This window comes from Dendropsophus ebraccatus, chromosome 1, assembly GCF_027789765.1.
Source record: "Dendropsophus ebraccatus isolate aDenEbr1 chromosome 1, aDenEbr1.pat, whole genome shotgun sequence".
NCBI classification, from domain to species: domain Eukaryota; kingdom Metazoa; phylum Chordata; class Amphibia; order Anura; family Hylidae; genus Dendropsophus; species Dendropsophus ebraccatus.
In genome coordinates, this window is record NC_091454.1 from 123874384 (window position 1) to 123901482 (window position 27099).

The window sequence follows — 27099 nt, forward strand, 5'->3', positions numbered from 1 at the left end:
TTATTTCTGGACATCCTTGGAGGCCTTAGTTTTGCCCCAGGCTGTCTATATTTAACCATCAGAAATGGAAAGCTTAAAGGGGTATTCCAGGGAAAATTGATAAATTGGTAATGGAAAGGGTTAACCAAGGTTAACCCTTTCCTAATATACTTACCTGTCCTTTATTGCTCCCCCAAGGAGATCTGCGGTCCGGCCACGTGATCTTCCAGCTTACGACTCGTGGATCCTCTTCTTCTTCCGGTTCGGTGACGTCACCATACCCGGCCGGCGTGTGGCTCTCTGTCTTATTAGCGGCAGAGCACTGAACCCTGACTGGCTTGGTAGCGTGTAGCCAATCAGGGTTTAGTGTTCTGCCTCTCCACACACACCAGTTACATCTGCAGGGTCGGCGTCAGCACGTCATTGTGAGGGGTCCCTGTGGGGTGCCATCAGACATCACTCTGCAGGACACCCCTCCCCCCCCCGTGTCAGTGATGCCGACCTGAGTCCCGGGAGGGGAAGGGATACGGCGGGCGGCATCGCTGACACGGGGGGGGGGGGGGAGGTCCTGCAGAGTGATGTCGGATGTTACACAACAGCACCCTGCAGGGACCCCTCACAGTGACCGGCCCCCCTCCCTGAGTAATCATTGTGATCCCCCCGGCCCCCCTCCCTGTGTTATCATTGTGATCCCCCCGGCCCCCCTCCCTGTGTAATCATTCATATACACAGATAACTCCGGTGTAAGCAGGCTGCAGCGGCGCTGGACCCGATCTTGGCGCCTTTTTCAAGCAGCTATCCTCAGCTGACAGGCGCTGTGTACAGAGCAAGGAAGAAATCTTTCCTGCCTCACACACAGCGCCTGTCAGCTGAGGATAGCTGCTTGAAAAAGGCGCCGAGATCGGGTCCAGCGCCGCTGCAGCCTGCTTACACCGGGGGTGAGTGATCTGTGTATATGAATGATTACACAGGGAGGGGGGCCGGGGGGATCACAATGATAACACAGAGAGGGGGGCCGGGGGGATCACAATGATTACTCAGGGAGGGGGGCCGGTCACTGTGAGGGGTCCCTGCAGGGTGCTGTTGTGTGACATCCGACATCACTCTGCAGGACCTCGAAACCCCCCCCCCCCGGGTCAGCGATGCCGCCCGCCGTATCCCTTCCCCTCCTGGGACTCAGGTCGGCATCGCTGACACGGGGGGGGGAGGGGTGTCCTGCAGAGTGATGTCGGATGGCACCCCACAGGGACCCCTCACAATGACGTGCTGACGCCGACCCTGCAGATGTAACTGGTGTGTGTGGAGAGGCAGAACACTAAACCCTGATTGGCTACACGCTACCAAGCCAGTCAGGGTTCAGTGCTCTGCCGCTAATAAGACAGAGAGCCACACGCCGGCCGGGTATGGTGACGTCACCGAACCGGAAGAAGAAGAGGATCCACGAGTCGTAAGCTGGAAGATCACGTGGCCGGACCGCAGATCTCCTTGGGGGAGCAATAAAGGACAGGTAAGTATATTAGGAAAGGGTTAACCTTGGTTAACCCTTTCCATTACCAATTTATCAATTTTCCCTGGAATACCCCTTTAATAATGGCGCTTTCAGGAAAGGAAAAGTCCAATTATCTGCACAATTATTAATTTTGAAGGGGTTAATCATGGTGATTACAGATTGTAACCAATTCTTTTGATATGGACAAAAACAGACAAGTGCCTAACTAATGTCAGCAGAAAAAAATGTGAGAGGGGGAGGTACTAAAACATTGTAAAGGGTGGGACAGGAAGATGGCTATTTAAAAAAAAAAAAAAAGTTTATTAGGACCAGAATAGTCACTGCTTTGATGGGAAGCAATTAACATGCTATTTGTTGCTATTAACATGCTAGTGAGAGAGGGGGGCACACAGGGGGGTGTGGTGCAGTGGGTGAGCTGTGGGGCACACAGTGCGGGTGACCTAGGTGGGAGCCGCTGTCACAGAGGGGGATAATCAGCTGTCAGGGCAGTGTCCTCCTTCACTTCAGTGGGCAGGGGTAGAAGCGCTAACCCACCCCATGGAAGTGATGGAGGACACAAGATTCCGACACAGAGGGTGGGGGCCAGGAGCAGGGAGCAGTGTCGGAGTGAATTGAGTTTTCATGATTCTGTGGTTTAGTGGGGGTGAATGCACCTAAATAACAGCAAAACTGTGCAGAATCCATAATAAAATTGGTATTGGAAAGATGGAAAGCTATGGGTGGGCAACATATTAATGCAAAACATAATTTTGGGGGGAATAGCCCTTTAAGTTATAAAGAACTTCCAGGTCACAGGAGTCAGCAGTGACATCACAGCTCTGCAAGCCTGTAGCTCCACTCCCTCCTCTCTGAATCTAGCTCCACCCACAGGCAGGAAATGTCTGTGTCACTACAAGTGTCTTTTGAGCAGCATGGTGGCTCAGTATCTGCCAATTACTTATGTTATCAAATGAACTAGTTTTTCCCTCTTTTATCTGTTGTAGGACTACAAACCCCAGCACACATGTACATGTTAGGAGTTGAAGTCCTTGATTACATATACACTACAGTAGCCATCCTACAGGTGGGTGAGGTTTCAATGAGGCAGTATTCTGTTACAAGTTTACCTCAGCAAGAAATAGAATGGTGACTGACAATAGGTGAAGTCTCCTCTCTCCTCTCCATATTACACAGCAGCAGCACTGCTCTAACACTGTACATCCTTACAGTACAATAGTAACAATATAGGGGAATATTTAGCAAAGCCTGTGCAGGGGAGCAGTTACCCATAGCAACCAATCAGATCGCTTCTTTCATTTTTAAAAAGGCCTTGAAAAATTAAACCTAGAATCTGACTGGTTGCTATGGGCAACTGCTTCCCTGTTCCTCTGCACAAGTTTTAATAAATCCCCCCCATAGTTACTTTATTTACTGTTTATGGCTCCAACCTATGCTGCAGTGCTGTACAGAGATTGTAGTCTATCATGCTGTCTTTACTGCTGCAGTTTCTTCTGGGCTCAGATGTTAGTTAGATGTTAGGGGTGTGGCTAAAGAAATGTGGACACATAACTCCACCCACTTGATGACTCACTGTTCCCTTACTGGCAGGAACAGGAAACAGAAAGGTAACGTGACATCATAGAAAGTAAAGAAAACACAGGCAGAGTGGTCATGTGACTGAGCCTGAGAACACAATGGGGGAGATTTATGAAAGGGTGTATATATACACCTGGTGTAAACTGCCCACAGCAACCAATAACAGCTCCTCTTATACTTTACCAGAGCTGAAAGCTGAGCTGTGATTGGTTGCTGTGGGCAGTTTACACCAGGTGTATATTTACACCCTTTCATAAATCTCCCCCAATAAGCACTCTAAATAAAAAAAGTTCAAGATTGCAATCTTTGGAATAAATGGATGATTAATACTTGTCATGTACCGGATGTTTTGTGACACCTTAACCATTGGAATACTAGTCTCCTGCGCTCTGTCATAAAGGGGGCATCACGGTCCACCGATCCCAGCCAGGTTGAAAACTCGGAATCTATTCATACCGCTGTACCCACAGTGGCGCCCCCGGAGGAGCTGCGTTGATGCATATACTGAAGCGCTATGTAGAGTTGTGCCTATACTGTAGCACAACCAACTCAGGTGAGTGGGACTATCCCACATCTTCATACACTCTCACTTTAGGATTACCAACGATATTGCACCAGGGAGCGCCCCTGCTATTTCTTTTTTGTTGTTTTAAATAAAAAAAAGTAATGTATGTAGAAAATGCAACACCCACAGAGGGCGATGCAATGCTAGTTTATTAAAATATCCCACACAACCCCTTTAGGTTAGGCTTGTATCTAACTCTCTACAGAACCTCAAAACTCTTCCCCAACACATCACTAATATGTTGGACATGCCATAGAGATATTGGTAACCTACTACATGTATGGTGAATCTGCCCCTGATTGTTACCCTTTTAGAATCAAATTCATAATCTAATTCATAAAATCACCCAAAGAAATTGCCCCTGGGGCCCAGGAATGGCACCGCTATGACTGGAATTAGTGGATTGGCCTATTAAAGATCCTACTGTAACTCTACACATTCGGTTAGCTGCTAGAAATAGCACTGCAAATAGGTGGAAAAGATATGAGGTTCCTTGTGAAGCCAAAATTACGGCCATAGTTCGTACTAATTACCTTGAGGGTGCGTTCACACGTACAGGATCTGCAGCAGATTTGATAGCGCAGATTTGAAGTTGCAGATTCAATGCAAAGTAACTCTGGGCCATCAAATCTGCTGCGGATCTGCTGCAGATTCAAATCTGCGCCATCAAATCTACTGCAGATCCTGTACGCGTGAACAGGGCATGTTCACATGTACCGGATACGCAGCGGATTTTCTGGTTGATTGCAATCCGCATGGGGTCATTAGCCTACCTACAGAGGAAATGGGAGACATCGAAAACCTGTATGCCTTCAGCACCTGTGCCTTCTAACGCATAGGATATAAGGGTCCAGAGTAGAATTGTATTGGGATGAGTATCATTAGGATTTGTTGTTTCTATGTTTGCTGACAAGATTGTTCTTACTATCAAGCCTTTTACCAGTTATTGGGAGAGTTGTCCAGATGACAAATATACAATGCTTTAATAATGTATGTCTCATTATTGTATAGGTAGGCACTTCTTTATATGCTAGTAAGGATGCTCTGCAGGGATGTTAACATGTTAACATGGTTGTGTTACTTTGTTATGTATGTTATTTGAACTTCTTTGTTCAATGTGCATGTATGTACTGCTGAAACATGGCATGGTGTGCGTTTACTTATATATTTGACAGAATAAAAACTATAAATCATAAAAAAAAGTTAGGCTAGAGATATTCTGTGCATTCACAGAATGTATAACTGGAATTTGATAGGAACACAAATCCTATACTATCCTAATCTATACTTATTGTCCATTTTTTCCCAATGATGAACCATTTCTGCGACGGATTAACCAGTTGTATATTTATCCCCCCCAAACAGTGGCATGAATAATTCTAAATTTAGAACTTCATACAGCCAACACGCTGACTGTTCTGTACTGAGCTCTCATAGCTTATTTACAAGTCGCATGCAACTTGATTGCTGCTTGGCTTTACATTAGCTTGATGTGTCATGCCGTTCCACACTGAATAATTTAGCTCAGCTGGAGGCAAAGGAATAGCAAAAACGATTGCAGAAAGCTGTAGTTATTTTTGGCAAGTTGCATGTCTTTTGAGAATTTAGTTAAAAATATGTTATCTGGAGAGAGAAAAAAAGCTTGATATTGATTAAAAAAACTTACTGAGCCTGGTCTTGGGTAAGGGACTTTGCCCTCATACATTGTCCAATGGTATTCTGGTCCTTCCTTGTGTGCATAGGGGCCATTAAATGCTTCACGTATGCTTGCCATGTGATAAACACACACTGCATAACCCTTAAAGATGTTACTGGAAAAAAGAAAACAAAATACATTTTTAGGCCACATCTTTTTTGGCCGTTCCATGGTCATTTTCTTGGACGGCTATCACTTTGACATCAAGATGTGAGTTTTATGCTAATTATGGCCATAATTTGCATAAGAATGTCATGTTTTGGCGCCACAGACATATTTTGGGTTTAGCTTCCAATGTGTGAGTATAGCCTAAAGGTTTTGTACTTTTATCGGCTGTATCTGCCGCTTAACTTTCTTATACTTACCTGTTCATGCTCCACGATGTCCTTCTAGTATTTGCCAGCTCTAAAGTGAAGTGACAGGCCGCTCAGCCAATCACTGACCACAGGGCTGTGCCATCACAGTCAGTGATTGACTGAGCCGCCTTCATTTTAGAGACAGGTGTAGAAGCTTCAGTGGCAGCTGCTTTCATTTTAGTTTGTGAACATAGCCTCATTGTTGAATCTGGGATACATTAATTTCAGACTTTGTTTACAGTACTTTTGTTATGCTTACCTTGTGGTACTGAATAGCGCAAAGATCTCTGGGTTCTTTGCATCTCTAGTATTCATTAAGAATACATCTTCTATATTTGAAAAACAAAAAAAGCACAGATGTTGCCATGTCATCCAACACATTTTATATACAATGTAATATTGATATAGCTAACATGTATCATACAACATACGTTTATGTAAAGACATTTAAAAAAAATATATATATAGGAAACATTTAAAAGAAAATATTCCAATTTTCTGCAAGACCCGAAGAGAACAATAGATATGATAAAAATATTGTTAATCCTTACTGTTCTAAATAAAAAACAAACCAATTCTTTTTATTCTTTTGTATTTAGCTCACAGAAAAGTAATTTACTTATTTGTGTGATGTCATTGAAGACCTGATACACTTTCTAAAATATTTAATAAAGAAAACATAATCTAAGTGTGCATGAATCACAAATACATTCAGGCTATGTTCCCGAAACTTTGTTTTTAGTCCCAAAAATGGCCACCTTTTTATAATGAACACTGCACAGGTGCCTTAATAATCCACCACATGTGCAGTGTTCAGACAAGTGATGATTAGGAGAAACCCTACCCAGGGTCTTTCTAATGGTAAAAAGGGCAGTGAAGAGAAAAAGAGAGGCAGTGCAGGCCTAGGTCATAGACACTCTAGGCCACGCCAATTTGACACAGGGCTGCAATTTCAAAAGTTGTTTTTAAGGACAATAACTGCATCACCTGGCGTACGGACAGATCTTGGATTAAAAGCAGCTATCTAAATAGACAAGCTGTTTGCGGTGGGCAGGTGGTGCATACAGAGTCACTTTAACTCAAAACTACAGTGGTATTTAGCTTTTATTTTACTTTGTGTGTGGAAACAGCCTTAAAGTCCATAATGTGCCTATTTTTAACTGTCAGTAATACAAAGCTAATGTTAATCTTTAAAGCTATTTGCGTAGTCATATAAAATATGTTCATATCTTGAAAACATTTTCATCTGTTCTCTGAATGAAATGTGCCCATAAAGATCAAATATGCCCATAAAGATTAACCCCTTAACGACATCGGGCGTAAATTTACGCCCTGATGCCGGTAAGGGAGTTCAGAGCGGGGCCGCGCGGCGGCCCCGCTCTGAACCGCGCCGGTCCCGGGTGCCGCGTGTAGCCCGGGACCGTAGGTATTAGCGGGCACGGTCCGATCGCCGTGCCCGCTAATACAGTAATCGGATGCAGCTGTCAAAGTTGACAGCTGCATCCGATTACCGGACGCAGCGTCATCCCTGGTGTCTAGTGGGGAGATCGCTCCTCCGGGATGTTATCCCGGAGGAGCGATCTCCGTAAATGAAGCCGGCCGGGGACCGCTCCAAGATGGCGCCGTCCCCGGCTCGGCACTCGTTTACTTCCGGCTGCAGCAGCCGGAAGTAAACGAGTGCCTATCTCATGGATCTCTGCAGCATATCTATGCTGCAGAGATCTCAATGAGAGATCAAAGCACTTATACTAGAAGTCCCCCAGGGGGGCTTCTAGTATAAGTGTAAAAGTTAAAAAAAAAAATGTTGTTAATAGTAAAAATCCCCCTCCCCTAATAAAAGTCTGAATCACCCCCCTTTTCCCAGGTTATAAATAAAAGTAAACAAATAAATAAATAAATAAACATGTTTGCTATCGCCGCGTGCGTAATCGCCCAAACTATTAATTATTCATATTCCTGATCTCGCACGGTAAATAGCGTCAGCGCAAAAAAATCCCAAAGTGCAAATTTGCGCATTTTTGGTCGCATCAAATCCAGAAAAATTGTAATAAAAAGCGATCAAAAAGTCGTATATGCGCAATCAAGGTACCGATAGAAAGATCACATCATGGCGCAAAAAATGACACCTGACACAGCCCCATAGACCAAAGGATAAAAGCGCTATAAGCCTGGGAATGGAGCGGTTTTAAGTGTCGTATATTGGTTAACAACGGTTTAAATTTTTTACAGGCCATCCGATACAATATAAGTTATACATGTTACATATCGTTTTAATCGTAACGACTTGAGGAACATATATAACAAGTCAGTTTTACCCCAGGGCGAATGGCGTAAAAACACATTTCCCCCAAATAAACAAAATGCGTTTTATTTTTCAATTTCATCACACTTTGAATTTTTTTCTGGTTTCGCAGTGTACTTTATGCAAAAATTCAGCCTGTCATTGCAAAGTACAATTAGTGACGCAAAAAATAAGGGGTCATGTGGGTCTCTAGGTGGAAAAATGCAAGTGCTATGGCCTTTTATGCACAAGGAGGAAAAACCGAAAACGCAAAAATCGAAATTTGCTCTGTCCTTAAAGGGTTAAGATCTATGAATTATAATGTGTTGGATATATATTTCATTTGTATCACCATTTATTTTGTCATACAATTTGTACAGTACAATTCTATTTCCTGTCTAGAAGACAATACTTTAGCAGCTATTGTGCAAAATACGGATAAAATACTGATCACATGCTGATGGTATTTCTTCTGTAATCTGAATATTATGACAACATATTACAAATACCATATGTACTACAAATGTATTTCTTTAAACTTGGCCTGATTAACCTCTTAAGTTCGGAGCCAATTTTCATTTTTGCGTTTTTTGTTTTTTCCTCCTTGTGTTTAAAAGGCCATAGCAGTTGCATTTTTCCACCTAGAGACCCACATGAGCCCTTATTTTTTTGCGTTACTAATTGTACTTTGCAATGACAGGCTGAATTTTTGCATAAAGTACACTGCAAAACCAGAAAACGAAATCAATGTGTGGTGAAATTGAACAAAAAAAACCCAACACATTTTGTTTATTTGGGGGGTATTTGTTTTTACGCCATTCTCCCTGGGGTAAAACTGACTTGTTAGGCATGTTCCTCAAGTCATTACGATTAAAATGATATATAACATGTATAACTTTTATATTATCTGATGGCTTGTAAAAAATTCAAACCATTGTTAACAAATATGTGTTCCTTAAAATCGCTCTATTCCCAGGCTTATAGCACTTTTTTCCTTTGGTCTATGGGGCTGTGTGAGGTGTCATTTTTTGCGCCATGATGTGTTCTTTCTATTGGTACCTTTATTGCTCCTATATGACTTTTTGATCGTTTTTTATTACGTTTTTTCTGGATTTGATGCGACCAAAAATGTGCAATTTTGCACTTTGGGATTTTTTTGCGCTTACGCCGTTTACCGTGCGAGATCAGGAATGTGATAAATTAATAGTATGGGCGATTACGCATGCTGTGATAGCAAACATGTTTGTTTGTTTATTTATTTATTTATAACAAGGGGAAAGGGGGGTGATTCAAACTTTTATTAGGGAGGGGGCTTTTTATTAACAACAACACTCTTTTTTTTTTTTTTTTTTTTTTCTGGGGGACTAGTATATGCATTCTGATCTCTCATTGATCTATGCTGTATATAGTTATATTGCTGCAGCCGAAAACAACCAAGTGCCGAGCTGGGATCAGCGTCATTCTGGCGAAGACCCCGGCAGGTAACTGATGAGGAGATCGCTCCTCCGGGACAACGTCCCGGGGGGGACGATCTCTGCCACTAGAAACCAGGGACGGCTGCATACCAGTTATTTGATGCAGTTGTCAACTTTGACAGCTGCCTCCGATTACTTAATTAGTGGGCACGGTGATCGGACTGTGCCCGCTGATAGCCGCAGTCCCGTGCTACACGTGGCACCCGGGATCGCAGCGGATCAGAGCGCGGCCGCCGCACGGCCCTGCTCTGGACTCCTCTTGCGGACGCATGACGTACCGGTACGTCATGCGTCCTTAAGAGGTTAAAAAATTCAGGATGTTAATATAAACTTTTAGTAAACTGTTGGCCTAATTATTTCTCCCAACAGTAATCTCTGATGTCTTCCCCATAAATAGTGCAAAAACATTTGTCTGTGGGGAGGGGTAAGCCATAACCAGACAGCTCTGGTGCTGGCTTATCCTTCTGAAAACAAAAGACTTGGGCAGTGATAATTCATCATCTATCAGTGGAGACTTGAGAAGCCCCCTTTAGACCTTATACTTTAATATAAAATGTATGGGCAACTTTACTGACTGCTATTCTTTTTATAAGTATGAATTATGAATGCCAGAAAAAAACAAAACAGAGATAGGAAGTAAAAACAAACAAAAAACAAAAGTGAACAAGTAACATGCTAACATCAGAAGCTAATATGCTTACCAAGTTCATCAAAATGTGTATCAATCCCATTATGACCAGGCACCGAACAGGTCAATCTGGCTTTCAGAAAAGTGGTCCATTTATTTACCATCATTCTCTGTCCCCCAACGTCATTCTAAAAAAATAAAGTAAATATATGGTTCATTATTTTTCTCCACTCATAAATTAGATTAATGTTACAATCTTCCCATGTCCACTCATAGTGGTAGAAACTTTTTGCAACTGTGCATATGTAAAATCAAGCCAAAATACTTGTCTAATATACATATAGACACATGTGAGAAGATCATGTAATGAGATGCACAAAGCAGGTGAGCGCAGGTTTGAAATAATTTTAGGTTAGAGGGTCATTCTCTATGCCATTCTATTTTAGAAACTATGTGGTTGTATTGTAGCAATATGGTCCTTTATGTGGGGCGGAAGCAGTGTAACAATTGGTGACCATTGTTCAGAGATGCCTCCAACTAATCCATCATTAGTAGGAAGATGAGTTTTTCTAGAAAGATGTAGAGAGTAGGTATATTGGGTGCTAACCACGTCTGTAATATTGTTTTCCTAGCCGCTGCAAAGATATAGAAGAGTAAACATATATATTTGTGGGGGAGAGTTGTGTCAGTTTCAGGGAGTTGACTAAAGAGCAACCAAGGTGGTTGCAGGGGGAATGTAAAGGGAATATGTGCGGTGGCAAAGACATGACTCCTATAATGCCTTAATCTGGGAACAATCCAATAAACAATGGAAGTGGTCAGTGGTGGTCTCATGAAATGAGCGAATAGTGAAATATTCGATAATTCGAAATTTGATTCGAATAGCTCCTCATATTCGTATATTCGACCGAATATTGAAACTCATTATAGTCTATGGGAGAAAAATACTTGGGACCTGGAAATCAATTCATTAGGAAGGCACCAAGTGCACAATGACACCTCAGGAAATGATGCCAAAACCTCTGGAATGCATATGGGACAGCAGGGGAAGCATGCCACGGTGCATCTAACACTAGTGATGAGCGAACATCCCAATGTTTGTTTCGGATCCCGAAAACAAACAACAAAAAAAATGTTTGTGATCGATTCGTGTTCGTTGAAAATTCATGAACAAATTACGAACGTAAAGTAGAAGCGTACGTTTTGGTCTAGTAGTACGGTATCAGTAGTAGCAAGATAACAGGTATTATCCCACACTCACAAATCGAATTTTTACTGCGTTATCGTTCGAATATTTGAATGCAATCGAATAGTGTGAATATCGTACTATTCAATCAAATAGCTATTTGATCAAATACTATTCACTCATCACTAGTGGTCTCTCCATACCTGGAACGAAGAAATTTTGTTGGGGAGCTCTGTAGCCCCTGTGCAAGATTTTCAATGACATTTCCCAGTAAGATACTGAGGGAGTATTCTGGATAGGTTTTTATGAAGCACTGAAGGAGATATAGGGCTCTTTCATACTGAATAATTATGGTAGTTACAAAAGAAAACCCCAACAATGTGAAATTTTCCCTAAGTTAATGCATATGGTTATGTTGTAATATACAGAAATACTTACAGCACAGACTCGTCCCACTCGAGAATAAAGAGCTTGGACTCCATCGCCTTCTATTGCCTTTTCAGTGTAAAAGAAGTATATTTTATTGTCATCTTTGTCTTCATTGTCTGGGATCAAGTAGGATCCTACAAACTTTGGTTCTTGAAAAAAACCCAAAAAATAACAAACAGCATGAATTTATATACAGTGGTGCCTTGGATTATGAGCATAATTCGTTCCGGGACCGTGCTTGTAATCCAAAACCACTCTTAAACCAAAGCAAATTTTCTCATAAGAAATTATAGAAATGCAGACAATTGGTTCCACACCCCAAATATGATTTATTATTCTGAATAACATGTAAAACAAATGAAACAAACATTCAGAAACAGCTGAGTATGTGATATTATAAGTTACTGTACAGTAATGGAGAGGATGGGAAACACAAGGGACTGCAAGGAGCATGAAGGAATGAGCAGGGTATATGTGGGCACATACATGCAGCACTCTGTCCAGGGAGAAAGGGGTTACAGCTAGGGAGAGATTACCTCTACAGTCCTGTCCCCTGATGTAAGCCCTAGCCTGAAGAGGATCAGCTATGATTTGGAAGGTGAGGGAGACTTCCTGGGTCAGAGTACAGTGCTGTAGACCACGCTATGCAGACTATGCCCATCCTCCACTCGTCCTCCAACCCAGTACAGGTAGCTCTTAAACCAAAGCAATGCTCTTAAACCAAGTCACAATTTTGAAAAAAATGTGAGCTCTTAAAGGAGAAGTCCGGTGAAAATTTTTTTGCCCTATTCCCTCCCCACATAAAAAGTTATATAACATCTCAATATACACTGATTACTGATTACATTCCCTTACCAGAGTTTTCCTGCTGCCTCCAGCCGCCGGAAGTCCACTACTTCCTCTTCTCTTGCCTATGTCACGACGAGTCCCTGGTCCCCTGCAGCTTCATGGGTCGTGACGTGCAGCAGTCAACGTCACGATCCGGGGCGTTCCTGAAGTGTTCTTCTGTGCAGTTGGCACGCCTGTGAGCCTTGGCACGCCCCCAGCCTCATGCATATGCAGACTAGGCAATCAGCACTTCCTCCTTCCTGGACGGGATTTCTGGTCACATGGTTCTCAGGGCAGAGCAAACAGCCCTGAACACCATGTGACTGCTGTGTGCCTAGCCGATGAGTAGAGCTTTTTATTGTGGTGGGCTAAGGTGAGCTAAGGTGGGCAATGCTGTTCCCATCCCCCCTAACATGTACAAATTGCAAAACAATAAAAGTTTTCTTTAGAACCTGGCTTGTCTTGGACTGTTTTCATTACTCCTCGTCTGGCATGCTGCAGTGTGAAAGTTTACTTTGATGCCTGTGTAATCCTCTGTGGAAAGGTAAGCCAAAATGGCTAAAAACATGATATTTTTATAATGTTTGCCTTTTTTCACTCAGATTATTTATTTATGGGGCACTATAAAAAGATAGCAGCAATGGAAATTCATATACAATAGCAGCTCCCTGTTTCCCTGCTGCTGCAGTGTCAGTGACACTGCTCTTGGTGTTCTATTCACTGCATATACAGGACGATTATACTGACAATAGATCATAATACTGCTGCTCCCTGCTGCTCTTGGTGTTCTATTCACTGCATATAGAGGACGATAATACTGACAATAGATCATAATACTGCTGCTCCCTGCTGCTCTTGGTGTTCTATTCACTGCATATAGAGGACGATAATACTGACAATAGATCATAATACTGATGCTCCCTGCTGCTGCAGTGTCAGTAACACTGCTCTTGGTGTTCTATTCAATGTATATGGATGGTGATAACACTGACACCAATACTGGTGTCAGTATTATTGCCATCCATATATACTGAATATAATACCAAGAGCAGTGTTACTGACACTGCAGCAGCAGGGAGCATCAGTATTATGATCTATTGTCAGTATTATCGTCCTCTATATGCAATGAATAGAACAACAAGAGCAGTGTCACTGACACTGCAGCAGTAGGGAAGCAGGGAGCTGCATTTTTTAGTGATGCTGTTGCCCATCCCCTTGTGTGTACACCATGATATTATTGGCATAGAGATAGATAGATAGATAGATAGATAGATAGATAGATAGGAGATAGATAGATAGGAGATAGATAGATAGATAGATATATAGATAGATAGATAGATAGGAGATAGATAGATAGATAGATAGATAGGAGATAGATAGATAGGAGATAGATAGATAGATGTTGCTAGCAAAAGTACAAGTACATATGTATATACACCAGTGCTAGCAACAGCTCAGTGTTGTTGTACTTGCTATTCATATTAGTTTTGTGTTTGCAACCATTCAGTACATTCAGAAATAGAGATTTTGATTGAGGTGGAAGGCAGGTACCAGAACAGGGGTGGGAGGTGAGGTGGATGAAAGCATGACAGGCTTATGCAGGCTCTGCAAACACCTCACTCTGTTCACTCAACAGGAGGAGGGGGGGTGGGGGGGTGGAGAGAAGAGTGCAGGAGGAGACAGCCTGGCCGGCTGAGGAGACAGTGAAAGATTATCTCCCCCTGCACTCCCCCCTCCCTTCCTCCCGTTATGATCGGTGCACAGAAAGTCAGGCAGGCTGTGCAGACACTGAAAGGACTTCTGTGCACCGATCATAACGGGAGGAAGGGAGGGGGGAGTGCAGGGGGAGATAATCTTTCACTGTCTCCTCAGCCGGCCAGGCTGTCTGTGCAGCGATCATAACGGGAGGAGGGGGGGGTTTACAACAGGGGATGTGAAATCAATACTGTCATGTTTCTACACTATATGTTAGATAGTAAAGGTGCATATCTATGTGCTGTTTTTGGAGTATAATGATTTACTATTTTGCTAAGCTGTTGGTAGAAGATACTTCAGACTTCAGCAACAGGTCCCCTCAGGCCATGCAGACTCCGTACTAGTGATGCTATGCAGGATGAAGGGGCGGGGATATAGGTTAATGAGAGTAATAAGAATATTCAGAAGGTGGGCTGGACAAAGAGCAGAGGGGAGTGTACAGTAGGTGTGGCATTGTAAGAGCCACGAGGAAGAGGAGCTGGGAGCTCAAACAGGAAGTGAAGAGAGACCAGGTGATGATCAGAACAGGTGATGTGGGGGTCAGAGAGAAACCATTTTGGGCTCAAACTGTTACTACATAAAAGTTAGACATGATCCCTTGTTTATTTGAAAATTGTTTTTTTTTTACCAGACCCCGGAATTCTCCTTTAAACTAAAATGCTATTAAAGCAAGTTACTCTTAGACCAAGGTATATTCTTTTCTACACAGTTGCTTTTTTTTTTTTTTTATAATAGTGCAATATTATAAACTGATTATGGTTACTTACAGTTTACCAGAAAGTGGCAGCAGGTAAGGAAAAGTTCATATTCATATGTCATATCTATTATGTAGTTCAGATTAATTAATCAGATTAAGGCTATGTTCCCCCTACAGGAACAGGATGTCACTTAAAGGCAAAAGGAAGAGGTCTATTTATAATGACGGCCACAAATAATGCTCATCATCATTATTTGAAGTCCTAATTATCAATAGATGGCAATGTTTTCCTGCTAAAATCCAATAGTGGGAACATAGCCTCATAGGCATTTTCAAAACAAAGATTTTTTTTTTTGTGTGTGTGTGTGTGTGTGTGTGTATGCTATGTGTGACTAGGTTCAGACTACTGCTGGGACTCTACTAGCAACCTCCACAGGAGAGTCCATTTAGTGCCACAAGGCCACAAGATTGGATATTAACAGATGCAGGAAGATCCCACTGACTTCAAACTAGTTGGGTTTCTGTCTGATCTCTGTTCATGTTGCAGGATTTGAGCAGACAAAAAATTACTACTTGTAGAATGTTTTTTCCACTTAGATCCTGCAAAATATTTGGAACATGCAATTTAGCTTCCTGTATGGAGCCCCAGCTGTATACTTTTTTCAGATCGAGTCCCATTTTAACCCCTAGACGACTTAGGACGTACCGGCACGTCCTGGAAGTCTGTGCCCAGACGACCAAGGAAGACCTGTACGTCCTGAGCTATGAAGCGTGCTCCGGAGCGGAGTGTGGTTCATAGCAGGTGGTGGCCGGCTGCAATCAGCAGCCAGCACCTCACTGTTAATGACACGCTGCAGCGTGCCATGAACTCCTTAAACGCCGTGGCCATGGCATTTAAGTGTAAGTGACAGGGGGAGTCCCCTGTCACTTACCGATTGGGCCCCCGCAGTGTGACTGCGGGGGTCCCGATCGTTGAAATGGACCGCCGGAGGTCTCTAACCGCGCAGGCAGGCTCAATGAGCAGAGCGCCAATAACACTGATCAATGCTATGCCTATGGCTTAGCAATGATCAGTGTAAAAATCAAAGTAATGTATGTACAAGTCTCCCAAAGGGACTTAAAATGCGTAAAAAAAAAATGTTAAAATCACTAATACACTACCCCAAAGCCCCTCCCCCAATAAAAGTTGAAATCACTCCCCTTTCCCATTATATAAATAAAACATATAAAAATAAATAAACAAACATATAATATACTGTAGCGTGTGTAATTGTCCGATCTATTAAAATATAACAAGCGTCAGTGCGAACAGTAAACGGCGTACACGAAAAGAGGGAAAAATGTGCGCGGATTACCGATTTTATGTTACATTATATATAAAAAAAATCAATAAAAAGTGATCAAACGTCCTATCTTCACTAATATGGTATTAGTAAAAACTAGAGATCATGGCGGAAAAAAATGACACCCCATACAGCCCCATAGGTGAAAAAATAAAAGCGCTATAAGCGTCACAATAGGCCCATTTTATTAATAATTAATTGCCCAAAAAAAGGATTTCATTAAAAAAATATATCTAAAATTAGAAAATCTGTGAAAACCTGCATATGGTTGTGTTCAGACTGACCTATAGAATAATGTTATCATTTCGCTTTTACCATAAAGTGCATTACGTAGACACAGGAACCCCTTAAAAGTTACCATATTGCATTTTTTTTATGATTTCACCAATTAATATCTTCATAAATAATAATTTTCGGGTTCCATCATACATGTTATGGTAGAATGAAAGATGCCATTACAAAGTACAACTATTCCTGTAAAAAACAAGCCCTTACATGGCATTGTAGATAGAAAACTGAAAGTGCTGGAGCTCTTAGAAGGGGAGGAGGAAAAACGTAAGCACAAAGAACACAATTTGCGCGGTCTACTGGGTCATTTAGGGCCTGGTCCTCAAAGGGTTAAAGAAAATTAAAAATAAGATAAAACACATGATCGCTAGGTTGAACATGAGTTAACGTTTATATAATTAACCTTTTAGTAGGCGATCATCATCATGCTCTGTTCTTATATATGGCAGATTTCCCATGCTTCTGAATAAAGTAGCATCTCGTCCCCAGAAGTCATTGTAGAGGCCAACAAATAATTCACCACCTGTAGTGGAATAAATCGTTCCTCTTTACTTTCAAAGGTTTATATTGTTTTCCAAATGTGTAAAATACAAAACAGAACATAATAATCCAAAAAGGTAAAAAATATAGTAGTACAGTTTACATTACAAGGTTATAACAGAAACATTGTTAAATATCTGTCCTCATAAAGACAATGAGAAATAAAAGGAAAAATTAGACATAGTAATTCATGGTAATTTCCCTGATCATAAGGTTGGGTATGCCGTTAACATATTGTTAAGGATGTCATATTTTGTATATTTAGTGAAGCCATTACAATATGGCGCTGACCTTCTGAAATGCTTTATAGTGTTTACATACCTTTATGCTTATGTAAATGATTATTATATTCTTTAGCAAATGAAACTATGATATAGACCTCAGGAGGGGGACACCCCCCCTGAAGATATATACTGCTTACTATTTTTTAATAAATTAGATTTGCTTTGGCCTCGTGCCAAGTTTCCCTGTAATTCTTCTCCATGCGCATGAGATAATACGTTTAATTGTTCATTTGGAGCAGACAGTCAATATAAATCCAGAACAGTTGGCGCCCAACATAGATTTTATACATTTTGTTTTTAGCAGATCCACATGGTTCCAGGCAAACAACATATGGTACATACTACTGTTGCAGTTCATTATGGTACCATTTTGAGCTCTCTCTGTTATTCGTTCCTATGTTTGTGCTTATCTTTCTATTGAGAGAGTCTAAAAATATGCAGGGCTGCAGTGACACAAATAGGTAAAATGTATTTATTATTTCAAGTGCCCAAAACATACATATCAATCCCCTCAGGATCTTTTTCAAGTCATGAGTAAATTTTTTCTTGATGCAATAAATACTTGTCACCTTTTTGCACAAGTGCATGGAGTGCTGTGTTTTTTTCAGCATCACTATATACTTAGGGCATGGACTGCATGCACTGTCACAGGCTGTTCTCCATGTAGCGCGGCTGTCTGTGCGTATTATCTAGCTATTTATCAAATTTTTACTAGTTCAGTGACATACTGTATAGTACAAAACATTTTTTTGCATTAAATGCAGTATAGTTTTTGTAACTAAAATGCTGGAGATACTTTATATGTAGCATTCCACCAGCTAAACACATCAGATCTATAAAAAAGAAACATCTTGCGGGATAAAGTAAGGCATATGCAACATTCCCCCCCCCCTCATATTAATGAAATGTAATATAAATGAAGCTTACATCCAGCTCATCATGAAACAAGAGATAACTAAAGTGAATGACCACTAGATGGCAAGCCTACATTAGCACTAGATTTGAAAGATAGGCCAACAGCATTAGTGTAGATGAACTAATGTATGTATTTCAAAGTACTACTGCTGAAATCAGTTTATATTACATAACTTTATGGAAAAATGTATTAAAATCCATAGATATTGACTTTTAGGACCCAAAATATCTGGACAACTTAACATTATAATCGTAAATGACAATCTAGTTTAAAACTAAGACATGAAATGCTACTTTAACAGTCTCTGTACGTGTGGGATGGCTTTTCTATACAGTAAATGGCCTTTAATTACTGAATACTCCTTTCATGTTTACTTGAAGATTGTGATGTGATTGGTATTAGTTATGGCTGAACTGCCTGTTTACCATTAGGCCGTTGTTTGAATTTCACTGTAGCTGTCAGAGCTTTGACAGCCCGAAAAACAGTTAATTCCATGTGGCACATTCGGGAAAATCAATTAAGCATTTATTTCCATACACACTACGGATGAACAGACTGCATCCATGTGTGCATGAAAGATTGATAACCGCCGTTGTCAATGGAAAAACGGCCGTTATTAATTAAGATTAACATTCTTTTGCACGGCCGCACCAGACTTCAATACAATGCCGTCCAGGCTAAAAAAAAGTCTGCTGTCTTAACCCCTTAACGACATCGGGCGTAAACTTACGCCCTCGCGCCCTGGTACTTGGCGCATCAGGGCGTAAATTTACGCCCGATGTTTCCCCGATCGCTGCGTGTTCACACACAGCGGTCGGGGAAGATGGCCTGCTATAAATCATAGCAGGCCATCTTAGCTTCACGGCACGGGGGGTGGTTAACACCCCCCGTGCTTACGATCGCCGCTATAGGCTGATCAATTCAGATCAGCCAATAGCGGCGATCGGAACCTTTCCGGGCCATCGGTGGCCCGATGACCCGGAAAAAAATGGCGGTCGGTGCTGTCCGAGGACGGCACCGACCGCCATTACTGTAAAAAGTAATGGTGATCGCCGTGCCACCGGCCCGATCGCCGTGAACGGCCGGCCGGCCGTTCACAGCGATCGGGCCGGTGGCACGGCGATCAGAGTCCCACAATATAGTAAATACCTGCCCTGGACCCCTCAGCTAGGTAGCCGAGGGGTCCAGAGCAGGTATTTGTACATTACTCACCTGTCCCGGGCTCCTGATCGGCGTCTTCCGGGTTCGCGGCATCCTCGTCTTCGTTCGGGTCTTCGGCTTCTTCCGTGACGTCACGTTCGGCTTCTCTCGGCTATTTTCGGCTCCAGCGTCGGCTCTTTCCGTATTTTGCGCTCTGCTGCCCTCTAGCGGCTGATATGTGTAATACACTTATCAGCAGCTACAGGGATGTTCAGAATGTAGAAATTTTTTTTTTTTTTTTTTCAATTTTTTTTTTTCTATTTTCCGCACCCTATCGCCGCTGAGTGTTGATCAGCATCGCACGAAAGTGCGCTGCTAATCAGCAACTCCTCCTTTTTGGCGTAGGGTGTTTTTTTTTATATTCTACTGCCACGGTCTGCTGATAAGTGCCGCACATAAGTGCGGCATTTATCAGCAACTCCTTTGTTGGCGTAGGTTTTTTTTTTATACTTACTGTAAAAAAACACGTAAAAAACACTACATTACACCACACTACATTGAATAAAGTTTGACACTACACCACTACATACCCCATATACTAGTCCCCGTATACAAATGGCCCCCAGGGTGTTTTCGGCGTCAGAGGGATACGTTATTATTACCTCCGACACCGAAACAGCCAGTGAGGATGAATGGGGGGGATCCTTCTTTCCTCCATTCATCCTCATCATCCTCATCATCCAGTGACGTGTCTGGGAGTAGCGTAGCGTACGCTGCCCCCCAGACACGTCTTTTCCGCCAGTACCGTCCCAATAAGAGATGACGGTATGGTGTGAAATTCTACACACTCTGTGACAGTACCTCAGGGTACACTTACAGATTTCGGGTACGTGCACACTGCGGAATGGCGAAGGATAACCCTTTGTGCATTCCGCAGCTGGCACCCGCCGGCGGACTGATGCGGGCGCGTGTCTCCACCCGTGTCATAGACTCCATGTTATGCATGGGCGGATTCCGTCGTCCATTCAAAGAATGAATACGTTGGACAGAGAGCGGAATCCGCCCGTGCATAGAATGGAGTCTATGACACGGACGGAGACGTGCGCCTGCATCACTCCGCCGGCGGGTGCCAGCTGTGGAATGCAGGAAGGGTTATCTGTCGCGATTCCGCAGTGTGCATGTACCCTTAGAGTGTATGTAGGAAGGGACACTCGAATGCAGCCCCCAGATGCCCCCTCCCCCCCATCCTCGGAGTTAGTGGGGAGATCGTTTGGGAACTGATCTTCCCACTGCGGGATAAAGGTCACCACCTGTACGGGGATAACTTTTATACCAGCACCCCCTCTTCCAGTCCCTCGCTGCCCTGTAGCTTGCGGCACGATCCGAAAATATCAGAAGTAGTAATAGAGCCCTAATATTTAGCAGCCATGGAGCGGACCCAGCTCTTCTGGATATGAGGGACCCCGTATCGCACCAAGACAACATTTTCCAGGTGACGTCCCCCACACTGGAGAAAGGGAGACCCCAGAAGAAGTGCAGAGTGTGGGGTAACAGGGGGATCAGGAAGGACACCATTTTCCCGTGTGACACCTTTCCTGATCCCCCCGGCCTCTGCATACTGGATCGCTCCAAGGCGCACCACACGTCACTGGGGTTCTACATTATCTAAATTCTGTCCCTTATTCCTATTTCAGGGGTCACGTTGATCCAGGGATTATTCTGATCGCCATTATGGAGTCGGGAAGGAATTTTCCCCTGTGATGAGGCTACTGTCGTCTGCCTCACGAGGGGTTTTTGCCTTCCTCTGGATCAACACAGGTTGAATTTGATGGACACCTGTCATTTCCAACCTTATAAACTAATAATTGGCCTAATACCCCCAAATAAATTAGAATTGTCCCTTTTCCCCAGCTAAATAGACATGGCCGCCATTCCCATTAGAGGATGCCATGATGCAATTACAAAGCCTCTGTGCGGCCAGGACAGTAGAAACCCCCCACAAGTGACCCCATTCTGGAAACTACACCCCATAAGGAATCTAAGAAGGGGGGCAGCGGGGATATGGCCTCCTGGTGACGGCCACATTTGGGACGTGAAAATGAAAAAAATTGTATTTTTTATTTTCTCGGCACATGTTCTACGTAAGTGCCCGTCACCAGTGGGGTCCATATGCTCACTGCACCCCTTGTTAGATTCCTTATGGGGTGTAGTTTCCAGAATGGGGTCACTTGTCAGGGGTTTCTACTGTCCTGGCAGCACAGGAGCTTTGTAATTGCGACATGGCCTCCATCCTCTATTCCAGCCTCTAAATGGCGCTCTGTCCCTTTGGTGACTTGCCCTGTGCCCATATGGCACATTATGCCCACATGTGGGGTATTTTCATACTCAGGGGACACTACCCTACACGTTTTGTGTTCATTTTCTTTTTTAACCCCTTGTGGAAATGGAAAAAAATCAAGGCTAGACCAACATTTAGTGTAATTTTTGTAAAATTTTTACTCTAAATCATTAATCTTGTCATGTTTTTTCATTTTCACAAGGGGTTAAAAGATAAAAAAAACATTTAATGTGTAGAGCAATTTCCCCTGAGTACGGAAATACCCCACATGTGGACATAAAGCGCCATGCGGGTGCAGGGAAAGCCTCCGAAGGGAAGAAGCGCCATTTGGTTTTTGAAGGCTGGATTTGGATGGAATGGATTTCGAGGGGCCATGTTGCATTCAAAAGGCCCCTGTGTTGCCAAGACAGTTGAATCCCCCCACAAGTGACCCCATTATGGAAACTGCACCCCTCAAGGAATGTAACAAGGGGTGTAGTGAGCATATGGACCCCACTGGTGACGGACACAAATGTGGAACAATGTGGCGTGAAAATGAAATATTACATTTTTTACACTATAATGTTGGTTTAGCCTTGAATATATCATTTTCACAAGGGGTTAAAAGAGGAGAAAAAAAACAAAATGTGTAGCGCAATTTCCCCCGAGTCCGTAAATACCCCACATGTGGACATAAAGCGCCATGTGGGCGCAGGGCAAGCCTCCGAAGGGAAGGAGCGCCATTTCGTTTTTGAAGGCTGGATTTGGATGGAATGGATTTTGAGGGGCCATGTTGCATTCAAAAGGCCTCTGTGTTGCCAAGACAGTTGAAACCCCCCACAAGTGACCCCATTATGGAAACTACACCCCTCAGGGAATGTAACAAGGGGTGTAGTGAGCATATGGACCCCACTGGTGATGGGCACAAATGTGGAACAATGTGGCGTGAAAATGAAATATTACATTTTTTACACTATAATGTTGGTTTAGCCTTGAATTTATCATTTTCACAAGGGGTTAAAAGAGAAAAAAACACACAATATGTGTAGAGCAATTTCCCCCGAGTCCGTAAATACCCCACATGTGGACATAAAGCGCCATGTGGGCGCAGGGCAAGCCTCCGAAGGGAAGGAGCGCCATTTGGATTTTGGAGGTTGGATTTGGCTAGAATGGATGATGAACGCCATGTCGCATTTACAGAGCCCTCGTGCTGCCAAAACACTGGAAACCCCCCACAAGTGACCCCATTCTTGAAACTGCACCCCTCAAGGAATCTAACAATGGGTGCAGTGAGGATATGGACCCCTTGATGATGGGCACATTTGTGCCATGAAAGTGAAAAAATGAAATTTTTCCCTTTCACGTCACATTGTTCCACATTTGTGCCCGTCACCAGTGGGGTCCATATGCTCACTGCACCCCTTGTTAGATTCCTTGAGGGGTGTAGTTTCCAGAATGGAATCACTTGTGGGGGGTTTCCAGTGTCTTGGCAGCACGAGGGCTCTGTAAATGCGACATGGCCCTTGAAATCCTTTTCAGTGAAATTCAGCTTCCAAAAGCCAATTGGCGCTCCTTCCCTTTGGAGGCTTGTCCTGCGCCCCCTTGGCACTTTATGTCCACATGTGGGGTATTTCTGTACTCGGGAGAAACTGCGCTACACATTTTTTGTCTTTTTTTTGCCTCTTATCCCTTTAAGAAAATGAAAAATTGAAGGCTAGAACAACGTTTTAGTGTAAAAAATAAATTTTTCTTTTTTCACGCCATATTGTTCGGAAAATCTGTGAAGCACCTGTGGGGTCCAGATGCTCACCGCGCCCCTTGTTACATTCCTTGAGGGGTGTCGTTTTCTAAATGGTGTCCCTTTAGGGGTGTTTTTTAGGTTTTGACACCCCAGAGCCTCTGCCAACCTGAAGTGGTACAGTCAAAAATGACCAAATATAACGGAGGCGTTGAAATTCACTAGGCGCTCCCTTATATCTGAGGCTTGTGGTTGCGTCAAATAGCGCAATAGGGCCACATATGGGGTATTTCTATAAACTGCAGAAACGGGGGAATAATTATTGGGGTGCATTTCTCTGGTAATAGGTTTATAATTATGAAAAATATTGGATTACAATAAAATCTCTGCACAGAAAATTAAAATTTTCAAATTCCTTACACACTTAGCTTTTATTTCTGTGACTCCCCTAAAGGGTTAAAACACTTTCTGGATGTGCTTTTGCAGAGTTTGGGGGGTGCAGTTTCTGAAATGGGGTGCTTTGTGGGGCTTTCTAACATACAGGCCCCTCAAATACACTTTAAATCTGAACAGGTCCCTAAAAATATCTGATTTTGAAATTTTACAGAAAATTTTGAAATTTGCTGCTAATGTTTTAAGCTTCCTATCGTCTAAAAAAAATGAAAGATAGTTTAATAAATGCCGCCAACATAAAGTAGACATGTTGCTAATGCTATTTAATATATAATTTATGTGGTATAACCACTTTCTGTATACGCAAAGAAGTTTCAAAGTTGGAAAAATGCATTTTTTCACATTTTTTCACATTATTTGGGTTTTTTTCATAAAGATTTGTTATGAGTATCGACTCCAATTTACCAGAAATGTAAAGTACAATATGTCACGAGAAAACAATCTCAGAATCAGCCGGATAGGTAAAAGCATCCCGAAGTTATTAATGACTAAAGTGACACTGGTCATATTCATAAAATTTGTCTCTGTCATTAAGGCTATTTCAGGCTCTGTCCTTAAGGGGTTAATTAAAAAATGTTGTTTTTTTTTTTTTTTCAAGTACATTGTGTGCCTATTATTTTCAGACACTGTTCAGTGAACACAGTCCAGAAATAATAGCTTTTTATAAATGTAATGTATGGTGGCACATTACATTGAAGTGAATGGTTAATTGATTTGCGGGCACACCTGCAAATCAATGTTTAAAAAAGAACGACTCTGCAGCACTGCAGGATACATCCTAAATGTAGCCTGCCAACACACACTGTTAAACAGACACAGTCGGGTTTAACAGACATTTGGGACATTGTGGGAACATAGCCTTAACCGCCTCCTTGAGCCCATTCTAACTGTGTAAGCATCCTCAGCATGTCCATACAGTTTAATAACACTGCAGACATGAGTGACATCCAGCTGATTTTGTGAACTGTGGTCCAAACCTGGTTGCCCTTATGTTAATTGTATCTGTATAGGGACAATCAAGTGGCATTAAAGGGGTTGTCTGTTAAAAACTGTAAAAGTATAAGACAACTAGGTCCCAAGGTATATAACATTCTAAGGCTATGTTCACACTACGTGAAAGACCGGCAGTTCTGTGACCCGGCTGGGTCACGGAACGGCCGGTCTCTGCAAAGATCATCCAGGCCGGTATTGCAGTACTGGCCGGATGATTATTTCGGCTGCAGAGTTCTGATGCGGGCGAGCCACTCGCTTCATTGTGTAAATTTACAGGTCTTCCTGCGGCCGCAATTCACTGAATTGCAGCCGCAGAAAACTGACATGTCGGTTCTTTGTGGCGCTGCGAGGGATCCCGGCCGGAGCATATACTATGTGTATACACTCAGGCCGGGATCCCATAGAAGAATAGGCAGTGTTCCACAAAGTACGGCCGTTGTTGCCAATGGCAACAACGGCCGTACTTTTACGTAGTGTGAACATAGCCGAAGGCTGGATTCACACACACAGTATATTTCGGTCAGTACTGTGGTCCTCATATTGCAACCTCAACCAGGAGTGGATTGAAAACACAGAAAGGCTATGTTCACACAATGTTGAAATTGAGATGGCTGCCATTTAATGGCAAATATTTGCAGTTTTTTTTAAAACAACAGCTGTTGTATTGAAATAATAACAGTTATTTACTGTTATATGGCGGCCATCCACTCCATTTTAACAGTGTGTGAACATAGCTTTTCTGTGTTTTCAATCCACTCCTGGTTGAGGTTGCAAAATACTGACCAAATACTGACTGAAATATACTGTGTGTGAACCCAGCCTCATACATTATAATTTCTTATAGTACTGGCTTCAGTGTGGTTCTGAGTGCCTAAATTATTTATTTATTTATTATTTTTATAAAATTTCCCTGTGTGAGATCACCTTTAAATAATTTTAATAAATGAAAACCATTTAAAATATATCTGAGATTTACAAGTCTCCACTTACAGTGTAACAATATGATCAATATTACCTGCTAATGTTGAAATCACAGGTGAGTCTGGGTCAAAAGGACATCTGCCTCGCCCTCGCTCAACCTTCTGGACTTCTTGTTGGAATATATGTTCCTGTAGTTAGTAGATAAAAAGGGCACAGAATTACAGGTAAATCAGCAGTAAACAGTCTGCATGTTGTGTAGTGCAAAACCAAAGTAAAGATAAATACTAAATTCTCTTGAAAAGAAAACAGATTCTTTGAAAAATGAAAAGTGGAATCTGATTGGCTGTTAGGGGAAATTAAGACAATTCTACTTTTCACCAGTTTGATAAATTTCACCCATTGTTTTTATACAGATTGATCATTCATTTAGATTCCATGTAAACAAAAAGGAACTAAATTGTACTAAACATTTCATTTTGGTGTCCCTACAGCTGTTATGCATATTTAAAAAAAATGCCAGAGAAAAGTAAATAAAATACTGTATGTCTCTATTTGAACTACATGAAACCCTATCTTCTAGTGTCACTAGAAGCCTTGGCATCGTAAAACGTCTTGAGGAACAGTGTAACAGCCACAAAGTAGCTTGTAAACACTAGTCCCAACATCTAAGATACAAATCCTAAAATAATATGGTCATAAAAATTAATGATCTATAATTCTATGGTGGTTTCTGGGCTAATACTAGAGCAATAAATTTAGGCTGTGTTCACATGGAAACTGAAACTTCAATTTGTGATGAAAGCCTTAATGCTGTGCTAGATCTATCACACAAATCCAATCGACTCCTGATGAATCCGATTGTGTATGTTTGACTGCTTTATTATCTTCACACGCAAAAATAAGCCTTAGATCATATAGCCTCTTACTTCTTCAGGCTTTGACACAGCTTGTCCTTGTCCTAAAAGCACTGTGTGAAGGTCTCTCATCCCAATTAAAGCGACTCTGTACCCACTTTGTGCCCCCCACAACTACTCATACCTTCCTGTAGCTGATGATAAGTTCCTGCTGGTGGTATGTTTATCATCGCTGGTGTCGCTTTCCTTTCCAGTGCCCGAAAATCATACTTTACTGTAGCTGGAACCGTGTCTTAGAGGCATGGCCTAGAGCGATCGTGCCCTAGACCAGCACCGCCTGTGTGGTTTTCTT

The 27099-nt window shown here is 42.3% G+C and overlaps 1 protein-coding gene across 1 annotated transcript in view; it reads right to left on the reverse strand.

Moving 5' to 3' along the window:
• SEMA3E (semaphorin 3E) overlaps positions 1 to 27099 on the reverse strand; it is a 135951-nt gene that overhangs the window by 12871 nt on the left and 95981 nt on the right. Inside the window, exons 5-10 of the mRNA XM_069978361.1 lie at positions 25988 to 26081; positions 16995 to 17114; positions 11690 to 11829; positions 10139 to 10253; positions 5941 to 6010; positions 5296 to 5440 (exon numbers count right to left, since the gene is read on the reverse strand). Coding sequence (XP_069834462.1) covers positions 5296 to 5440; positions 5941 to 6010; positions 10139 to 10253; positions 11690 to 11829; positions 16995 to 17114; positions 25988 to 26081 — 684 coding nt within the window. The remainder of the gene's footprint in view (positions 1 to 5295; positions 5441 to 5940; positions 6011 to 10138; positions 10254 to 11689; positions 11830 to 16994; positions 17115 to 25987; positions 26082 to 27099) is intronic.